The sequence below is a fragment of the Leopardus geoffroyi genome, chromosome B1 (assembly GCF_018350155.1).
Source record: "Leopardus geoffroyi isolate Oge1 chromosome B1, O.geoffroyi_Oge1_pat1.0, whole genome shotgun sequence".
In the NCBI taxonomy this organism is placed as follows: Eukaryota; Metazoa; Chordata; class Mammalia; order Carnivora; family Felidae; genus Leopardus; species Leopardus geoffroyi.
Window position 1 is genome coordinate 155364949 of NC_059327.1, and position 17013 is coordinate 155381961.

Below are 17013 nucleotides of genomic sequence, written 5' to 3' on the forward strand. Positions count from 1 at the left end.
AAATGGGTTGCTATTAGCATTCTTGAGGAATACAATCACCAATTTGGAAGAACTAAAATTCATATAATCTATATTTTTACCATAGATCTTCCCTCTGAACTAATAAGGTATTTTCTGTAGATAAGAGCTTCTTGAATTTATCATTAGAGCAATAAATAGAAGGAACCATTTTGACTAAATTTTCTTTTTTCTTCAATCATTTAATACATATTTCTTGAATGTCTCCTATAGGTCAGAAACTCAAAAAGGTGGTGAAGCATTGTTATTCAAATTATAGCTTGACATTTCTGTGATATCTTAAACATTAAACATATGGGTTAATTTCAGTACATGAGTTTTAAAAATTTTTTAAAACTTTATTCATTTTTGAGAGCAGGAGAGAGAACATGCAAGTAAGAAAGAGGCAGAGAAAGAGAGAGAGAGAGAGGGAGAGAGAGAAAATCCTAATTAGGCTCCATGCTTTCAGCATCAGAGCCCAATGTTGTGCAAGAACCCACAAATTTTGAGATATGACCTGAGCTGAAATCATGAGTCAGGTGCTTAACTGACTGAGCCACCTAGGTGCCCCTCCACACATGATCTTTAAAATCTGTATTTTTTACATAATAAGAATCAAAGAATGCATATATTAAAAATGAACTGATTTGACCATTAGTTGCAAAAATATATTTAGTTATTTATAATTAAAGAATTGGTCTGTTTCAAATGCTGAAGAAAAGTACAGCACTTTTTCTTACAGTAAAACGTATGAAATTATTTGTAAATACTGATTTTCCAACAAGATACATTTTGCTTGTCTTTCCATAGACGATCACAAATAACTCTTCAGATGGCTAATGTGTATAGTGAGAAACCCTGCAAGTGCTATAACATGATTGGTTTAATCAAACACTCATTTCTAATAGCTCTCCAAATCGTGTGCTTCCTCCTCCCCCCATTTCCTAAGAAAATCCACCATGAGAGAAGATTGCTAGAATAACTAATAAGTGCTTTGTATTCCTAAAAGGAAGAGACAAAGAACTGAAGAGAAAAGCTGGCTTGTGAGAGAAGACAAGCACTTTGTGAGTGTAATGTGCGTGAAATTGTATGCCTTGGAAGAAAGACAAATTGTCAGCAGGATACAAAGTAAAGATTCTTTGTTCAGAAAAAATACTCTACTAGGTGGTTAGTTGTTTTATTGTTTTCTCCCTAACACAAATCTTCCCTGTAAACCTGCTAAACAAGGGTAACTCTACTGGAAGATGCCACAATTTCCATCCCCAATCAGGCCAAAAGGGATGGAAGTGAGGCAAGAAGGGGGGTGGAGAGCAAAAGTGTGGCCCCGGTAAACGCAGAGGTTTAACCCTTGGAATATCTGGGTCATCTCCCGGGAGAAGAAAAAAAAATCACTAAGGAAGAAAAATCTCAAAAGAAAATGCAAAAGCTGTAAAAGTCACACTGGAACTGAGGTGTGACAAGAACAGAGAAAAGTATTGATTTCATCTGTCCCAAATTTGGTGACAAACAGGGTATCTGTGAGCCGAAATAAGAAAATACAGACTGGAGGGAGAAATTGAGATTTAGAAAAAATTAAATATAACTTTAGTGATTCAGAAAAGTTGACAAGACACTCTAAGAAAGTGGCCTCACAAAATTGTTTATAATCACTATTTTTTCTCATTTTCTTTCCCATCAGCATCTAAAAAAAAAAACACACACAAAAAAAGAAAGAAAGAAAGAAAGAAAGAAAGAAAGAAAGAAAGAAAGAAAGAAAGAAAGAAAGAAAAAAGTCATACCATTTGATTCAGGTTAAGGTTCTTCTAGAACTGTCATTGTTTAACCATATACCTATTTACTGATTCCTAAACCTCTGTGCAAAATTTATTGCAAGCTCACTTTAGATATTTTAACTCCACGTTTCTTGTGTGATACAAAGAATTTTGCTGAATATTTATCTATATTACCTGTAATATGCTTATATATCATTAATATTTATACACTTTCCCACATAATTTTTCCTATATTTCTTTCTATATTTTCATTCTTTCTATGCTTTTCCATGGGGAAATATCATCTTAAAAATCAATATTACCATGGGAACACACACACAGGACATATATAAAAAAAGAAAATACCAATACTAACATTTTTTCCATGGGTTAATATTAAGAAGAAAACATTCATAAATACCAAATGCATCGCTTATATACAGTGAAGTTTTTTGTCTTAAATTAAAAATGAAAATGGATATTACTGAATTGTATAACAAATAGAACCTACCATAATTTGTTTATTCAGTTGTTCAAGTAGAAAGTTTTAACATACGAATAATGAATCCTACATCTGAAGTTTACCTTCTAATCATACATTAGGGATATTTCAATAAGCATATTAAGTACTAGGACTTCTCTTATCATACAAGTGGTTTAAATAACTTCTTCTTAAGGTTCTACTTAGATAAGAGCCTCACTCCAAATTGTGGGTGGCATTTTAACAGCACAATCTAGTCTTTGCCATTATGCCTTGTGAGGTGTTTGAGGAAATGGAAGTTTGCAGTGATTCAGCGGCTTGAAGAAAGGCATTAAAACCTCTTAAAAGTAAGTAGCAAAAGAACTAACAAAAAAAAAACTCTAGGCTCTTCAAGCATTTGTTTTCATCGTGTGCCATTGCTGTACTGATAACAATTATAATGGTTAAATACTGAATGAGATTAAATAACTCATGAAACTATCAATGGGAAACCCCATGGGGAGAACCAAAGCTGAGTCCTTAAGAACAGGTACTTGAGACAGGCTCCACTCTTGGCTCAGTCATGATCCAGCTATTCTTTGTTTTACATGAAACGTTAGCTTATCCTGTTGTGCTTCAGTTTCTTCTTCAGAATAGCAATACTCATACCAAACAGGGAGGAGGATATTGTGAGAACTTAATAAAATAACGTATGTAAACATTTAACCCATGTGGTAAATGAGATATAGTAAGTGCCAAAAAATGGCAGCTATTTTAAGTAAGTGATTTTTTTTTTTTACATTGAAAAAGTCTGTGTATTTTATGCTACAGATAAGAAAAAAGAGCTTAGGGTTGGTCTAAATCACAACTTACAACAGATCAGGGAATAGGTCTACAAGGTGAGATCCAGAAAATTCTAGTAGCTTCTCAGCTTAAGGACTAATGCTTTTTGTTAAGTAACCAGACCATATTCTGAACGCACGCTCCCTGATCTCTGGTCGTTTTTCTACAAAATAAACCTCCCTTTCAAATAAGTCACTATACTTTATTTCACGGTTTATATATTCTTTTGCATTTTTTCCTATAAAATCATTTTAAATTTACTAAGTGAATTCCCATTTGTACATTACACTTTTAACTGAAGATAATTTAAACAAACACAATCATGCTACACCGTATAAATCAAACCAGTATATAAACTGGCGAGTGGCTGCACCTAAGTTTATAATTCTTATTTAATGAAACAATCAGAAAAATATCTTAATATAATACACATCCTTACTAGACAACCAGTAAATTTTTAGGATTATCAGAAACCTGTATAGATAGGATATTCAGGAATCAAATTGTTTATCTCTGAAGATTTATAAGAGAGAAGGGAAATGTGTAATAAACCACACTCCTTCTATGCAAAAGCATATGAACAAATTCTTATTTATATTGAAATGATTTAAGTAATGATTTTTCAAGATAAGTTTGGCAGAGGATTTTGGAGGAACTATCCTCAAAGAAATTCTGAAGAAATACAGAAAATTGAAGAGACAGCTGTGAAATTCTTTAATATTTAAAAATTGTGAAAAAATCTAGCTTGACAGTTTCTACTTCAGCTTTCACGTTTCAAAAATATGATTGCAAGTTTCCTCAAACTGTCTTTAAAAATGAGGTACTCCTTATGGTATATTTTTATAAAATGCCTTTGGAAACAGCTATTCTATATAATTCACAAAGATTTTACTATATAATCCAAATATAATTGTCAAAGTTCCAAAAAGGACTACAAATGTTCTTTTTAAAAATTTCCCTAATGAACAATAACTGGTCAGGAAGAGCTTTATACTTTCATAGAAGGGTCCCTAGAGATAACAATATATACAAAGCATAAATTCAGTTGAGATTTCAACAAAACCTATGCACTCATGCTGTTTTCATAACAAGGAAAATTAGCTTATAAAATATCACTAGATAAACTTTCTCTAATCAATCACACTAAAAATAAAGCAAAAATGAAATTCTCTCTTGATTGCTTTCATTATTATTTTAAAATTTCAATTCATTTCTTGCTGGCCAATTTGCTCTCTATTATTGGATTATGCACACTTACAGCTTAGGAGTAATGTGTTGCTTCTTAAATGAGCAGAAATGCGGCAAGCTGACGACTATCTCTTAGCACAACAAACTTGTTGATCCTCAGGTACTTTCCTTCTGAGATGTCAAAGGAAGTTGGAACCTGGGATTTACTTGTGATCCCAGGTGTTTTGAACTTTGTGGATGAACTGATTATCTAATATGAGAATGTAGGATTTCCTAGGCGATCTTTACTAAAGAATCCCATGAACAATTAACTGCCAGATCAAAAATATTTTTATGAAATGGTATTCCTCCTTTGGGTGGAAAGTCAGAAAAAAATGTTCCAGTTTTGATTGTTTGATCCTTCATTACTCCTGAAGAAAAAAAATGATGTTGTTGGCATATACCATATCTGACTTAAAAGCTGCAAAGACAAACTTCTTGAGGCTGCAAAAGATAAGTTCTGAAGAGTGCTTTAGCTCATGTAACTTTTGTAATATCTTTTCAGTTTATTCCTTCTGGATGAATATATTTCTAGTCTTCCAAATGTTGACAGCACTTATAGATTAGATAATGCAACTTCTACAAAGTTCAAAATTTATCAATTTCTATACCACTAATGTAAGTATAATAATATATATTATATCATATAGACAGCCATATATTATATTATATATATAATACTAATATAATATAATATAATATAATATAATATGCAAGATATTATTCATTTTCATTGCTTGTTTGCTTAGACCTAGAGGGAGGCAGTCTCCTTTTTTTTCTCTTAACACTTTTCTAAATGTTTTATATTCTTGCATTAAGAAAAGGTTTAGAATAAGTATGGATATACAGAAATGTATAGTCAAAATGAATACTTCAGGATCATTCAGGCAACATCTAATTCTTCCAATGGTGGGAGGATTTATGATCCTGAAAACTTAAGTCTTTAAAAAAATGTATGTAATAGTTCTTACACTTTCATAGACAATATGTGGTCAATGCACGCAAAACAATGCTTAATGTCTTTTCACAAGAAAAGTACAGGAATATACATACTGTAAGGGACACATTCATACTGCACTTCAAGGTATTTATAGGTTCCTGGACACGGGTCTGGAAAAACATCAGGACCTGCCACCACTGCGCACTGTGTTCTGTTATTGCACCTGCAATCAAAAAAATAAAAAAGAAGAAATAATAAACTTATGGGAAGTGAAATCATGATTAATACCAGTGCTGAATTTATTTTGCTTCTTGTTATAAAAAATTAAGTATGGTTTTGCTCAATTTAGAGTTTTAGACTTTGGAAGGAAATATCTGTAGTATACTCAAGAAAAAAAAAACAACAAACCTAGAAATAAAAATCAACTCATTCAGTTTACTCATACTAACGAATTTGATTTTTCAGTGAACACAGTGCAACTTTGAGTTAGAAATTAAATACTGCTTAAGCAACACTAACTGGTTCTTAGGACGGCACCAACGTGAATACAAATAACTGTTTGGTAGGAATCACTCACTGTCGTTGTTAAAAAAAAAATTGAAAAAATATAACCACAGAGTTTTATCAGAAATTTGTAAAATACATTCAATGATTATCATGACATCCATTTTAAAGGCAGTCAAAATATAATGTGGAAATGCTTTGGCCAAACCTAAATCAATAAAAATTTAATATTTGAGTATTAAAATCTCTTAAAATTTAATTTATATCAATTAATATATTACTAACACCATAAGTAAAGCTATTTTTATGAACTGATTCTCATGTTCCTTGTGTTTGGCCAAATAATTACACTAACCTCACAGACGGCTGTTCACAAATACCAATATCCTATAACTTAAAATAACTTTGAGTCCCCAAAGAGAATAATCAAAAACCACTACTAAAATAGAAATATACACTAGGCATCCTTTGTGGCAACTCGGCTAAACAAATCTGGGCTACCCAGATTTAATTATGGGTAAGTATACATATAATGAAATTGATTCTTTGATTTGGAGTGGCTTTGCTAAGGTAAGTTTTACTCAGAAATTGTCTATGTTCAATAATTTATTGATAGGTACATTTTTCTATAGAAAAATAATGTTTTCCAACTATTGTATTGTCACTAAGTGTACAGGATGAGGCATTCTACAGTTATCCTGTTTTATGTTCTTGTTTATTCATCTCAGAAATACACTACCTCATGGCTAGAATTTTCTGTTATATCTACTTGAAGATATGCTTTATTCTATGAAATGACCAATACTTCTGAATCATTCTTTGCATACTGGCGGAATAAGGGAGCACTGAAGGAAGAACTCATTCTGATTTACTGTGAAAATACCTTGGGTTTGCTTGAGGCTACCATTTGTTGGCCTTAATGAGGATTTTTCTTAGTACCTAAATTAAAATTGATTCATTAGTAAATGTTGTAAGGTGAAAAATATATTCTGTGCTTTCAGTGGAAGATTAATAAAAGCCAATATTCTATACTTTTTATGAAATTTAGCATGATAGTTAATCCTGAGGAACAACATGTCCCTAATGTTCTCTTGTGTGGATTTAATGTCTAAGGATGATTACCAGAGAACTTGTAATAACGGTAATGTAAATGTGGCTGGCCTCACACATAAGAGGCAAGGAGACACCTTGCCACTTTAGTGCACTCAGACTTTAAAAAATTGGAGTACTTCCCTTTTACAAAGAAAATCTTTTGGAAGGAGATGTCTCAAAGTCAAAATACATGTTTCTTTGCAGTTAAGGCATACAATTTTCATATCACACCTGGAAAAAAACTCATAAATCTATCTCAGATGTTTGTAAAAGGAGCAGCTATATAAACTTAGTTATTTCTGTAATTTGTTAAAGAAAGTTATCATCAGGATTGCATTTGAAGTAGTAATAGTTAATAATGAAAGAAGTATACATCATAAAATTCAATGAGATGTAAATATTTTGTAAATGTAGTATTTTTGATCTGCAGTTATTAAATCATAGGCTTTCTTGGTCTACTCTTGTTTTACACCCTATTATCAACCTTTCATTCTGATTTCTACACCTGATATAATAAAATTCATTTAGAAGTTGTGTCTATTCTTCTAATTCTCAGATACAGAAGGGCAACTACATATCTTTTATTATTTAATCAATGTTTTATATCAAAAGACAGATTACTATTCTATGCCCTACTACTTTATGCCCTATTTATGAGTAGGGCATAAAAGTTAAAATTTATAACTATGGAAGTGTTTGTTGCACAGAAAGTGGTCTTGAATCAGAGATTTCACATGGTTATGTTTGAAGAGTCTCAATTAAAAAATATAATATGAACACTATTCTAATCCACCTATCCACTTATCTATCTAGACATGCACACCAAACAGTATTCATACTAGTTATTATTTAAGTTATAAAAATATAATTTATGTATGCATATTTAAGAAAATTAAAATAAGTGACCATTTGCTGTAAATATAAGCCAAGTAAGCCTTCTAATTAATGAGATAGTATATTGAGGAGGTATATAAATAAAAACATGCTATACCAATAATATATTTGCAGTCATTATCATCATTGTTCTGGATCAAACAACAAGGCTTTACAACATTAACTTTTCAAAATAATTACATACTTTATTAGTATTTATTAGTATATTATATTGCATTATATTAAATGCTCTTTATAAGTTAAGATTCTTAAAAATCAGGGAGACAGGTAGACAATCTCTAGAATATTATTTTTGTATAAGATACATTAAGAATATTATTTTTGTATAAGATACATTATAACATTGCTTGAAGACCAACTACACTTCAAAAACAGAAATTTAATGGTTCTGTCTTCTGTTTTAAAATTTTTTTAATGTTTATTTATGAGAGAGAGAAAGGCACACACACACACACACACACACACACACACACACACACACACACACAGTGCAGATGGGGGAGGGGCAGAGAGAGAGAGGGAGACACAGAATCTGAGGCAGGCTCCAGGCTCAGAGCTGTCAGCTCAGAGCCCAACATGGGGCTCAAACCCACAAACCATGAGATCGTGACCTGAGCTGAAGTTGGAGCCTTAACCAACTGAGCCACCCAGGTGCCCCCCGTCCTCTCTTTTTGTATGACATCAGTTACTATAAATTAAAATGAAATTAATTATACTTTTGATTAAAGATTATTGAACAATGAACAGTTTACACCAGTAAGAGTACTTTTATAGTTATAAAAAATAAATTCATTCTAAAATATTAAAGATGATAAACGTGAAATAATCAAATGTTCTCATGTGCTTTAAACTCAGATTTTTTCATTGTTTACTTTTAATATAAATATAAATTAAAAAATGATTTTCAGTATTCCTGATATTAAAGATACTTCTATAACCCACAATAAAGGATGAGAAAAGACTGCCATAATATGGTTAAAGCATCCTAATCCACTAATATTCACAGAGAAAACATCATAATCTTAGAAAGTATTAAGGCTTATTTACAGTGATAAAAGTTTCAATATTTTTTCATCAGAAAGTCTATGCGGTTAAAAAAAAATCCACTCCAACAATAGTTTTGAGGATAAATGGCTGGAGGGGGTCAAAAGTTATACACTTCCAGTCATAAAATAATTAAGTCATGGGATACAGGGTACAGTTCTGGGACTCTAGTTAATAATCCTATACTGTACATTTGAAAGTTGCTAAGAGAAGACAGTAAAGTATAAGCAGATGGCACTGACAGAATTCTCAGAATCCCTCGGAGTTTCACTTTTCACATACATAACATGGAGCCAGTTATTTAATTACTGCACAAAGTTGCCATGCTTATAAAAATTCATTAGGAAAAAGTGTGAAGTACCATATATATGCACAAAGTATACTTTTGGTTGTCATAGTACAACTATTATCATGACTAACATTAGCCATTTGTTTCAGGATAGGTTAATAATACTTCATTCCAAAACACTGGGTCTTTTGAGAGGAACTTAGAGTACAAGTGAGATAGCACACAAAAAAGCAGATAAACTATTTGGGTTTAGAGTAGAAACAGGAGAAAAGTAGATTCCCATTTAAAAAAATCAAAACTGTAAGCCAGATCATTAGTTATACATAAATTACTTTACCTAGGACATACTAAGTCCAAAATGTAGAGTAACAACGCCCTATATCTGTGTAACCTTTCAAACTTGGAAAGCATAGTCACACAAATCCTACTTGTCACTTCTTTTATCAGATGAATATTATTACCTCCAATTTCACAGAGGAGGGAATAGGTTTGAAAATGTTAAATGACTTTTCAGATTCTCAGAATTCAAATCATGGTCACTGGACTGCTGAACAGTGACCCGAAAACCATGGGACTGCTGTCTTCTGAGACTGTGAGTCATGCATTTCATGGTCACTTTGGGAAACTGACTTAATTCACTGATAGGTTCTCAGGAGTACTTGTGATGAGCCGATGAGATACAGACCAGGCGTAAAATATCTAAGTGGCCCAGGATTCCTTAGGTCGTGATGTGCATCAGGCATTCCAAGGAGATCCCGAATTCAAATTAACATTACACAACCAGGCCCCTGCAATCCAAATTGGTATGTAGCAACTGGAAAGATCAATCTCTGAGCATTGGAGGAACAAAGGATGAATGAATATTTATTCAGATGTTTCCAAAAGAAAAGAACAACATCATGTCCTTTTAATTCAACCCACATATAAACCTTCAAGGTGCCATCTACTGATCAGGTTTATTTAGTAAATGTTATTTAATATGTTGGATGCTATTATTAGCAGTAATCTTAAAGCAATATTGTTTAATTTAAAATAGTATGTTATGATGACTGCCAGGGAAGACATACATAATTCCAGGGCTAGCAACAGGATACAAAATCATCACAGTTTTCTAATTCATTCAGATCATTCACAGTTTACTAATTCATTCAGATATGGTTAAGAACAGTACAGGAACAAAATTAGTTAAGTGTGATATGAAGAAGTCATCTCCGGGGAAAAAAAAATTCCTCTATTTGCTACAACCTAGGGCAGCATATAGTGAAAATGATATTGCTGAGTTTATGTGCATATCACCTATTCAGATAAGTTCTTATTATATATAAAATAAATTAATTAGCCTATTTTCTGTTAAATACAATAAATTTATCTTTGTTTTAACTTCAATACCCCAGATAAAAATTAGCAGCTATTGGGGTGCGTGGGTGGCTCAGTTGGTTAAGCAACCAACTTCGGCTCAGGTCATGATTTCACGAGTTGGTGAGTTCGAGCCCCGCATCAGGCTCTGTGCTGACAGCTCAAAACCTGGAGCCTGCTTTGGATTCTGTGTCTTCCTCTCTCTCTGTCTGCCCCTTCCCCACTTTCTCTCTCTCTCTCTCTCTGTTCATCTCTCTCTGTCTCTCTTTCTCTCTCTCAAAAATAAATAAACATTAAATTTTTTTTTTAAATAAAAAAAATCAGTGGCTATTGTCTCGTGTTTGGTTACAACATATTTATAGGTTAAGCATATAAACATGATCCTTAACTATATTTCTTAAAACTTCTAATATAACAGATACAAGGATGGTATTAGTTGCTTCTACAGCTCTAGTAATTGAAGTAAAATTTTGTATTTATGTACTGGGGGTCTAATCCAATGGTGTTCTCCATTAATAATCACTTCAACCACATATTCTTATTACACTCTAAAATCAGTGTGTACAGGGGTGCCTTGGTGGCTCAGTCGGTTGAGTGGCCAACTTCGGCTCAGGTCATGATCTCATGGTCTGTGAGTTCAAGCCCCACGTCGTCGGGCTCTGTGCTGACAGCTCAGAGCCTGGAGCCTGCTTCGGATTCTGTGTCTCCCTCTCTCTCTGCCCCTCCCCTGCTCATGCTGTCTCTCTCTGTCTCAAAAATAAATAAAAACACTAAAAAAAAATTTAAACCAGTGTGTGCAAACAAGCCATTCCCAGGAATGTTAAGAAACTTTTCACATGATGCCTCACCCATGTAAGTGTTAAATGTGTAAAACTCCACTGAAAATCACTGCAATGATAAGCTATGATAGTGGAAAAATAAGTGCTTTGTGTCTTTTTGTTAGCAAAATTAGTCATTTGAATTTATATTATCGCTTTTCAAACGGCATTTATATAAAAGCATGTATGTGAAGAAACACACATACACTTAGTAGACCCAAGTATTTCCCAGTATCTAAAATATGGCAGATCAGTGTTTGAATCATATAAGACACTATTCTCTAAGAGGAAAATATTTTAGAGATAGGTTTATGCCAAAAACAAAACAAAACACCACCATCATAATACTTTAATGTTTAAAATCTGAAAAGTTTAGGTAATCAAGTAACTCAATTTTTCAAATGCTCATGATAGAATGTACCAATATAAAAATGCACAGATTAATGTGTGAGCATCAACAATATTTTGCTCAATGTCAATCAACAGAACAACTCTTACACATTCTTTATTTTCCACTGCCTGTCACTCAGGGACCTGCTGATCTGGCATTCATTTTGAACTTAGAGGCCTGGAAATGAGAAGGCAACTATTTCATGGCAGAATATGAATATATACATGTCATAAAGAAATCATCTAGATCTCAAATGGTAAGAGAACTAAGTAGTCTGAGAGAAAGAAATCAATCATTATTATTAAAAAAAAAGAATTAATTCTGGGGTGCCTGGATGGCTCAGTTGGTTAAGCATCATCCAACTCTTGATTTAGGATCAGGTCATGGTCTCACTGTTTGTGGGTTCAAGCCCCACATCAGGCCACGCACTAGCAGTGTGGAGCCTGCTTGGGATCCTCTCTCTCTCCCTCTCTTTCTCTACCTCTCTTTTCTCTCTCTCTCTCAAAATAAATAAAAAAAAAAATTCTTACATTGTAGCCATACACTTAAGCATTTACAAAACAGTTTGGCAAGGCTGTCTACTTTTTTTTTTATATGTTACAATTTCTTTTAAAAAAAAAATTTAATGTGTACTTAATGTTGAGAGAGATAGAGGTAGAGACAGAGCGTGAACAGGAGTGGGCGGAGATAGGCAGACACAGAATCCCAAGCAGGCTCCAGGCTCTGAGCTGTCAGCACAGAGCTGGATGCCAGGCTCAAACCCAAGAAATGAGAGATCACGACCTGAGTCGAAGTTGGATACTTAACCGACTGAGCCACCCAGGCACCCCTTATGTATTACAATTTCATTTAATTTTTATATATTTAAATATTATATGTATCTCATGTTGCCTATTTTGTATTTTATTTATATTTTTATAATAATTTGAATCAGTTATTTTTCACCCCATTTTTCACATGAGAAAACTGAAGCCCAGCAGGCTTAGATAGCTTATCTAAAATCCTGCAACTAGGAAGTGACAAACAGAAGGCAAATGCACCTCTTCCCACAACAAGGAATTGTGCCTTTGAACTTCTATGTCAGCTCTTTGGGTTGGTCTCATTCTCACAACTAGGGTGTGACCAGAGGCCGAGTTAAGTGGCAATTTAAGAAGTAAGGAAAGTGATAAGGCCCCTAATTTGGTGTTTTCATTTTTGAGGAATTTATTCTAAATTATAAACTAAAAATAATGCAAGATCTCATAGAACACAAGTTGACATTGTATGCACTTCGCAAGGTAACTGCCTAACCTCAGGTCTCTCATTTTCTACATTCCTTTACATCGAATTTCACAAACATTCCTTTATATTAGAAAAAGGTAATCTGACACAAGCAAGTGAAAACAAGACCAAAGTGATTAGTGAGGAGCATAGAAACTAGGATACTGTATTAGTCTTCTTGTTGCTTCTGGGACAATCTATAACAAATTTAGTGACTTAAAAAGAATGCAAATCTATTCTCTTGTAGGTCTGCAGATCAGAAGTCCAAAATGAGTCTTATATGTTTAAAATCAAGCTGTTGGCAAGGTTGGTGCCCTATGGAGGTTCTGAAGAGAATCCGTTTCCTTGTTTTTTTCCAGTTTCTAGAAAGAACCTGTCCTTGTTTTTTTTTTTCTAGTTTCTAGAGGCTGTCCCTTCATTCTTTGGCTTGGGCCAAATCACACAACCTTTTCTCACTTTGACATGACATGATCTTCCTCCCTCTTTGACCTTTTGGCTTCCCTATAAAGACCCTTGTGATTACATTTAAGGTAATCTGCCTATCTCAAGAGCCTGAATATCATCACTTATGGAAAGTTCCTTTATCCATATAAAGAAATATTCTTAAATTATAAGGATTAGAATGCCAGTTCAGCATATTGCCTGCCAGCACTCAAGTAAAAAGACATATTGAAAACTCTCTCCTGAGGTGATCACCTTCAAGAAGTCTTACATAATAAGATGCATGTCACTGCAGTAGAGCATGGTTAAGTTAGTGTTCATTGTCTCCATAAGGAACAGTTTTATTTATTAAAAGAATGAATAGGCCTCCACTTACATATATTATCTCCCAGTACAAATGTTTTTAGTATAATTTGGCTAAAAGACATCATATTATACATTTGTTTTCTTTGATCACCAAGAAATTCTCAGTGCATAAATCTTGTTGCAATAGATGTGGGAAACTAACCTATATTACCTGACAAAGGCAAACTTTTAAAGCATTTTACAGATATTGGAATGTAGTTTGACTTTGGACCTATATAAAACCTTATAAAATATGAAGTATCAAAAAACACTAAGAAATTATTAATGAAGCCCATTGGTTCATATTAAACTGAATTTATGTTTCTGTGTTACTATGCCATTCTATCAACAAATTAAAAAATGACTACTTCATGTTTATGGACTGAAATAATTTTATTTTGACAAAACCCAATTTAAAATAATAATTCTCTACTACACTAAAAAAATATTGCTTTCTTATGTTCTAAACTTTACCAGTAGCAATTTAAAAAATAGAAGCCTTTTCAGATTCTCTTCCTACAATACAAATTTACAAACTTATGAACCTTAAGGGCTTATTCCTGGGAATTTTTCAAATTGATTTAATAATACTCTAAAAATATAGAAATACATTTGAAAATGTGGTAATCTTATAAGGAAGTCCAATTTCCCAATGTTCTACATATTTCTGGGTAATAGTTAAAAGAACAAATTACCATAATCATCAGTCAACATCCATAGAATATTTATGGAGACCATTCCAAAAATAAAATGATTAGCTATGTCAGACACATGAGTACAATTCATAGAGGCATACATCCATAATAAATGGAAATATGCTTTTAAAATTAACATATTCACAAACATTGCTTGGAAAAACATTTGAGTCCCGTTCTGTACCAATGACTTCTAAGCTATAATCTTCTTGTAGCTGAATGTTATAACAATGGGAATGCTATAACAATATAAAATTATAAAGGGCCTTTTCAGTTAAAAATAAGTAGCATTGCATGTGTATTAGTGTATTACCACCTATGTAGGACAGCATTTCAGAGCTGAACATTCTTTACCTGAATGTATGGTTACCAAATAAATCAGTGTGTGTCTGCATTCATTATCTGAACGTACACCAAATAGTGGTATTGCTCATTTTCTCCTAACTAAAAAGGAACAATATTTTATATGCATATATATTATATGCATGTTTTTCTTAAGTGAAGACAATGTCCACTTTACTGAGAGCTAGTTAGGATACTTCTATATATTCTTTCCAAGACTACTTATGTTATTGTACTTTCTCTTTTTTTTTTTTTCTTTTTTTCTTTTTAAGTCAGAGACAGACTTACTTCATTATACTTCCTCAAACTTTTGCAAGGCATTCTTTTCCTCCATGAGCCACAAAAAGGTCTTGTCTGCATGACTGGGCTAAGACAAGGAATGTTATCCTGAGACATATAGTTAAATCTTTTTTTTTTTTCTTTTCAATATGTGGCATTTCTAAATCAAACTGTTTATACATGAGAAAAATAAAAATATATAAAATAAAACTTCAGAAAGAGAATTGCAAAGAAAAAAGGAATTTTAGTAACATTGGATACTGAAGTGAGTTAACCTGAAAGCCAATAAAAGGAACAAGATGAGCTGAGAACAATGCCTTTGGCTTCCTCACATTTGCTTTTAATAAAGTGCTAAATGAAAGCAAATGAAAACCTGTGTGTGTGAACGTGTGCATATGTATGCATGCCAATAGTATACACAACATTTATATATTAAAAACAAGACATCCAAAGCAGGAATACACAGCAGAGAGAAATGATGTTTTCTGTTTAACTCTGTCCTTATATATAAATTTTTGAAGAGCTCAATAGTGTTTTTTTTTATATTACATAAAAATAATTTTAGTTGTCTTCATAATTTGTAAAGATAGTGTAACAGACATGGTACACAGTAACTAAGAAAGAAAGCCCACACCTGCCAGTGATTGAAGACCAATAATTTTCATGAGTTCCTCTCCCCTTAGATGTTTCATCTCTCACTTCTGGCAGCAGGGCTTCTTAGGCTTACTTTATTAATTCCACTCGTGACCTCAGATAGAGATACATGTCAAGCATAGATAGAGATACATGTCAAGCATATCTCTTTCTTACCTGCTTTGATTTATGGTATCACCAGAAAGCTATAAATACAAGAGAAATGCTATGACATTTCTTTGTATCAGAATGCTTTAGGCTGAAAAAAAAACAGCAAACATAAATAAAAGTGGCTTCAAAATAAGGCTTGCGACATCTCACGTATTAAAAATTAGAATATGGTTTGTTACAACTTGGTTAATTCGGAGATTTAACAGGCATCACCGTGGCTTGAATTCTATGACATTCTGTTGGATTTTGTCTTACGGTCCTAAGATGACCACTTGTATCTGCAGGTGTTACACAGAGATGATACAATCTTGAAAAAAGTAAGTCCTAGCTTCTGTTTTATTTTAAAAGTAAGGATGTTCTATACATAAGCCACTCACCACCATCCTTACAGAACATTAGCCAAAAGTAACCAATGCCTATGCGTATGTCAGCATGCCTGTGCTTAAAAGAGTCACACAAGAGAAATGAAATCCACATGACTGGTTTGCCCAGTGAAGGTTCATCATCACAGGGCCAGAGGGGCACACAGGATTCTCTGAAGGACTGCACTCTTTACAGGAAAATGAACAAATCAACATTTTGCTAGTGAGGAAGAAGGGGGGAGTGGTTAGAGAATGGATTTTTGGAAAGCAAACAACAGCATCCGTTCTCTCAGTTTCTTTCTCTAGTGAAAACACCTCATATTTAAGATATTATAAAGTTTATAGCACAATTACTAAAAAGAAGAGACATATAAGAAAGTATTTTTCAAATTTAAACACAGCATTTTACTTTGAAAGAATATGGATAAATACTGTGATGTATAGAGTCTGGATAAATACATTAAAATGCATCTCTATTATTGGATGATAGACAGCCATGAAAAATGATGAGGCCAGCATTACCCTAATATCAAAACTAGATAAAGATACAACAAAAATAGAGAACTACAGGCCAATATCTCTGATGAACATAAATGAAATATCCTCAACATAATATTAGCAAACCAAATTCAACAATATATTAAAAAAAATATTCACTACGATTTAGTAGGATTTATTCCTAGGTTGCAGAGGTGGTTCGTTATTTGCAAATCAATCAATGGATACATCACATTAGTTTACAGTGAACATACCTCAACAAATAAAGACCATCTATGAATAACCCATAGCTAATATCATCCTTAATGGGGAAAACCTGAGAGTTTTTCCTCTATGATCAGAAACAAGACAGGGATGTCCACTCTCACCACTTTTATTCAA

General features: G+C 33.0%; 1 protein-coding gene across 35 annotated transcripts in view; it reads right to left on the reverse strand.

The window, feature by feature from the left end:
- The window catches only part of ADGRL3 (adhesion G protein-coupled receptor L3), an 828850-nt gene that overhangs the window by 335865 nt on the left and 475972 nt on the right, over positions 1 to 17013 (reverse strand). For all 35 annotated transcript variants that reach the window (XM_045473912.1, XM_045473918.1, XM_045473914.1 and 32 more), the window contains one exon: positions 5332 to 5441. In XM_045473912.1, coding sequence (XP_045329868.1) covers positions 5332 to 5441 — 110 coding nt within the window. The remainder of the gene's footprint in view (positions 1 to 5331; positions 5442 to 17013) is intronic.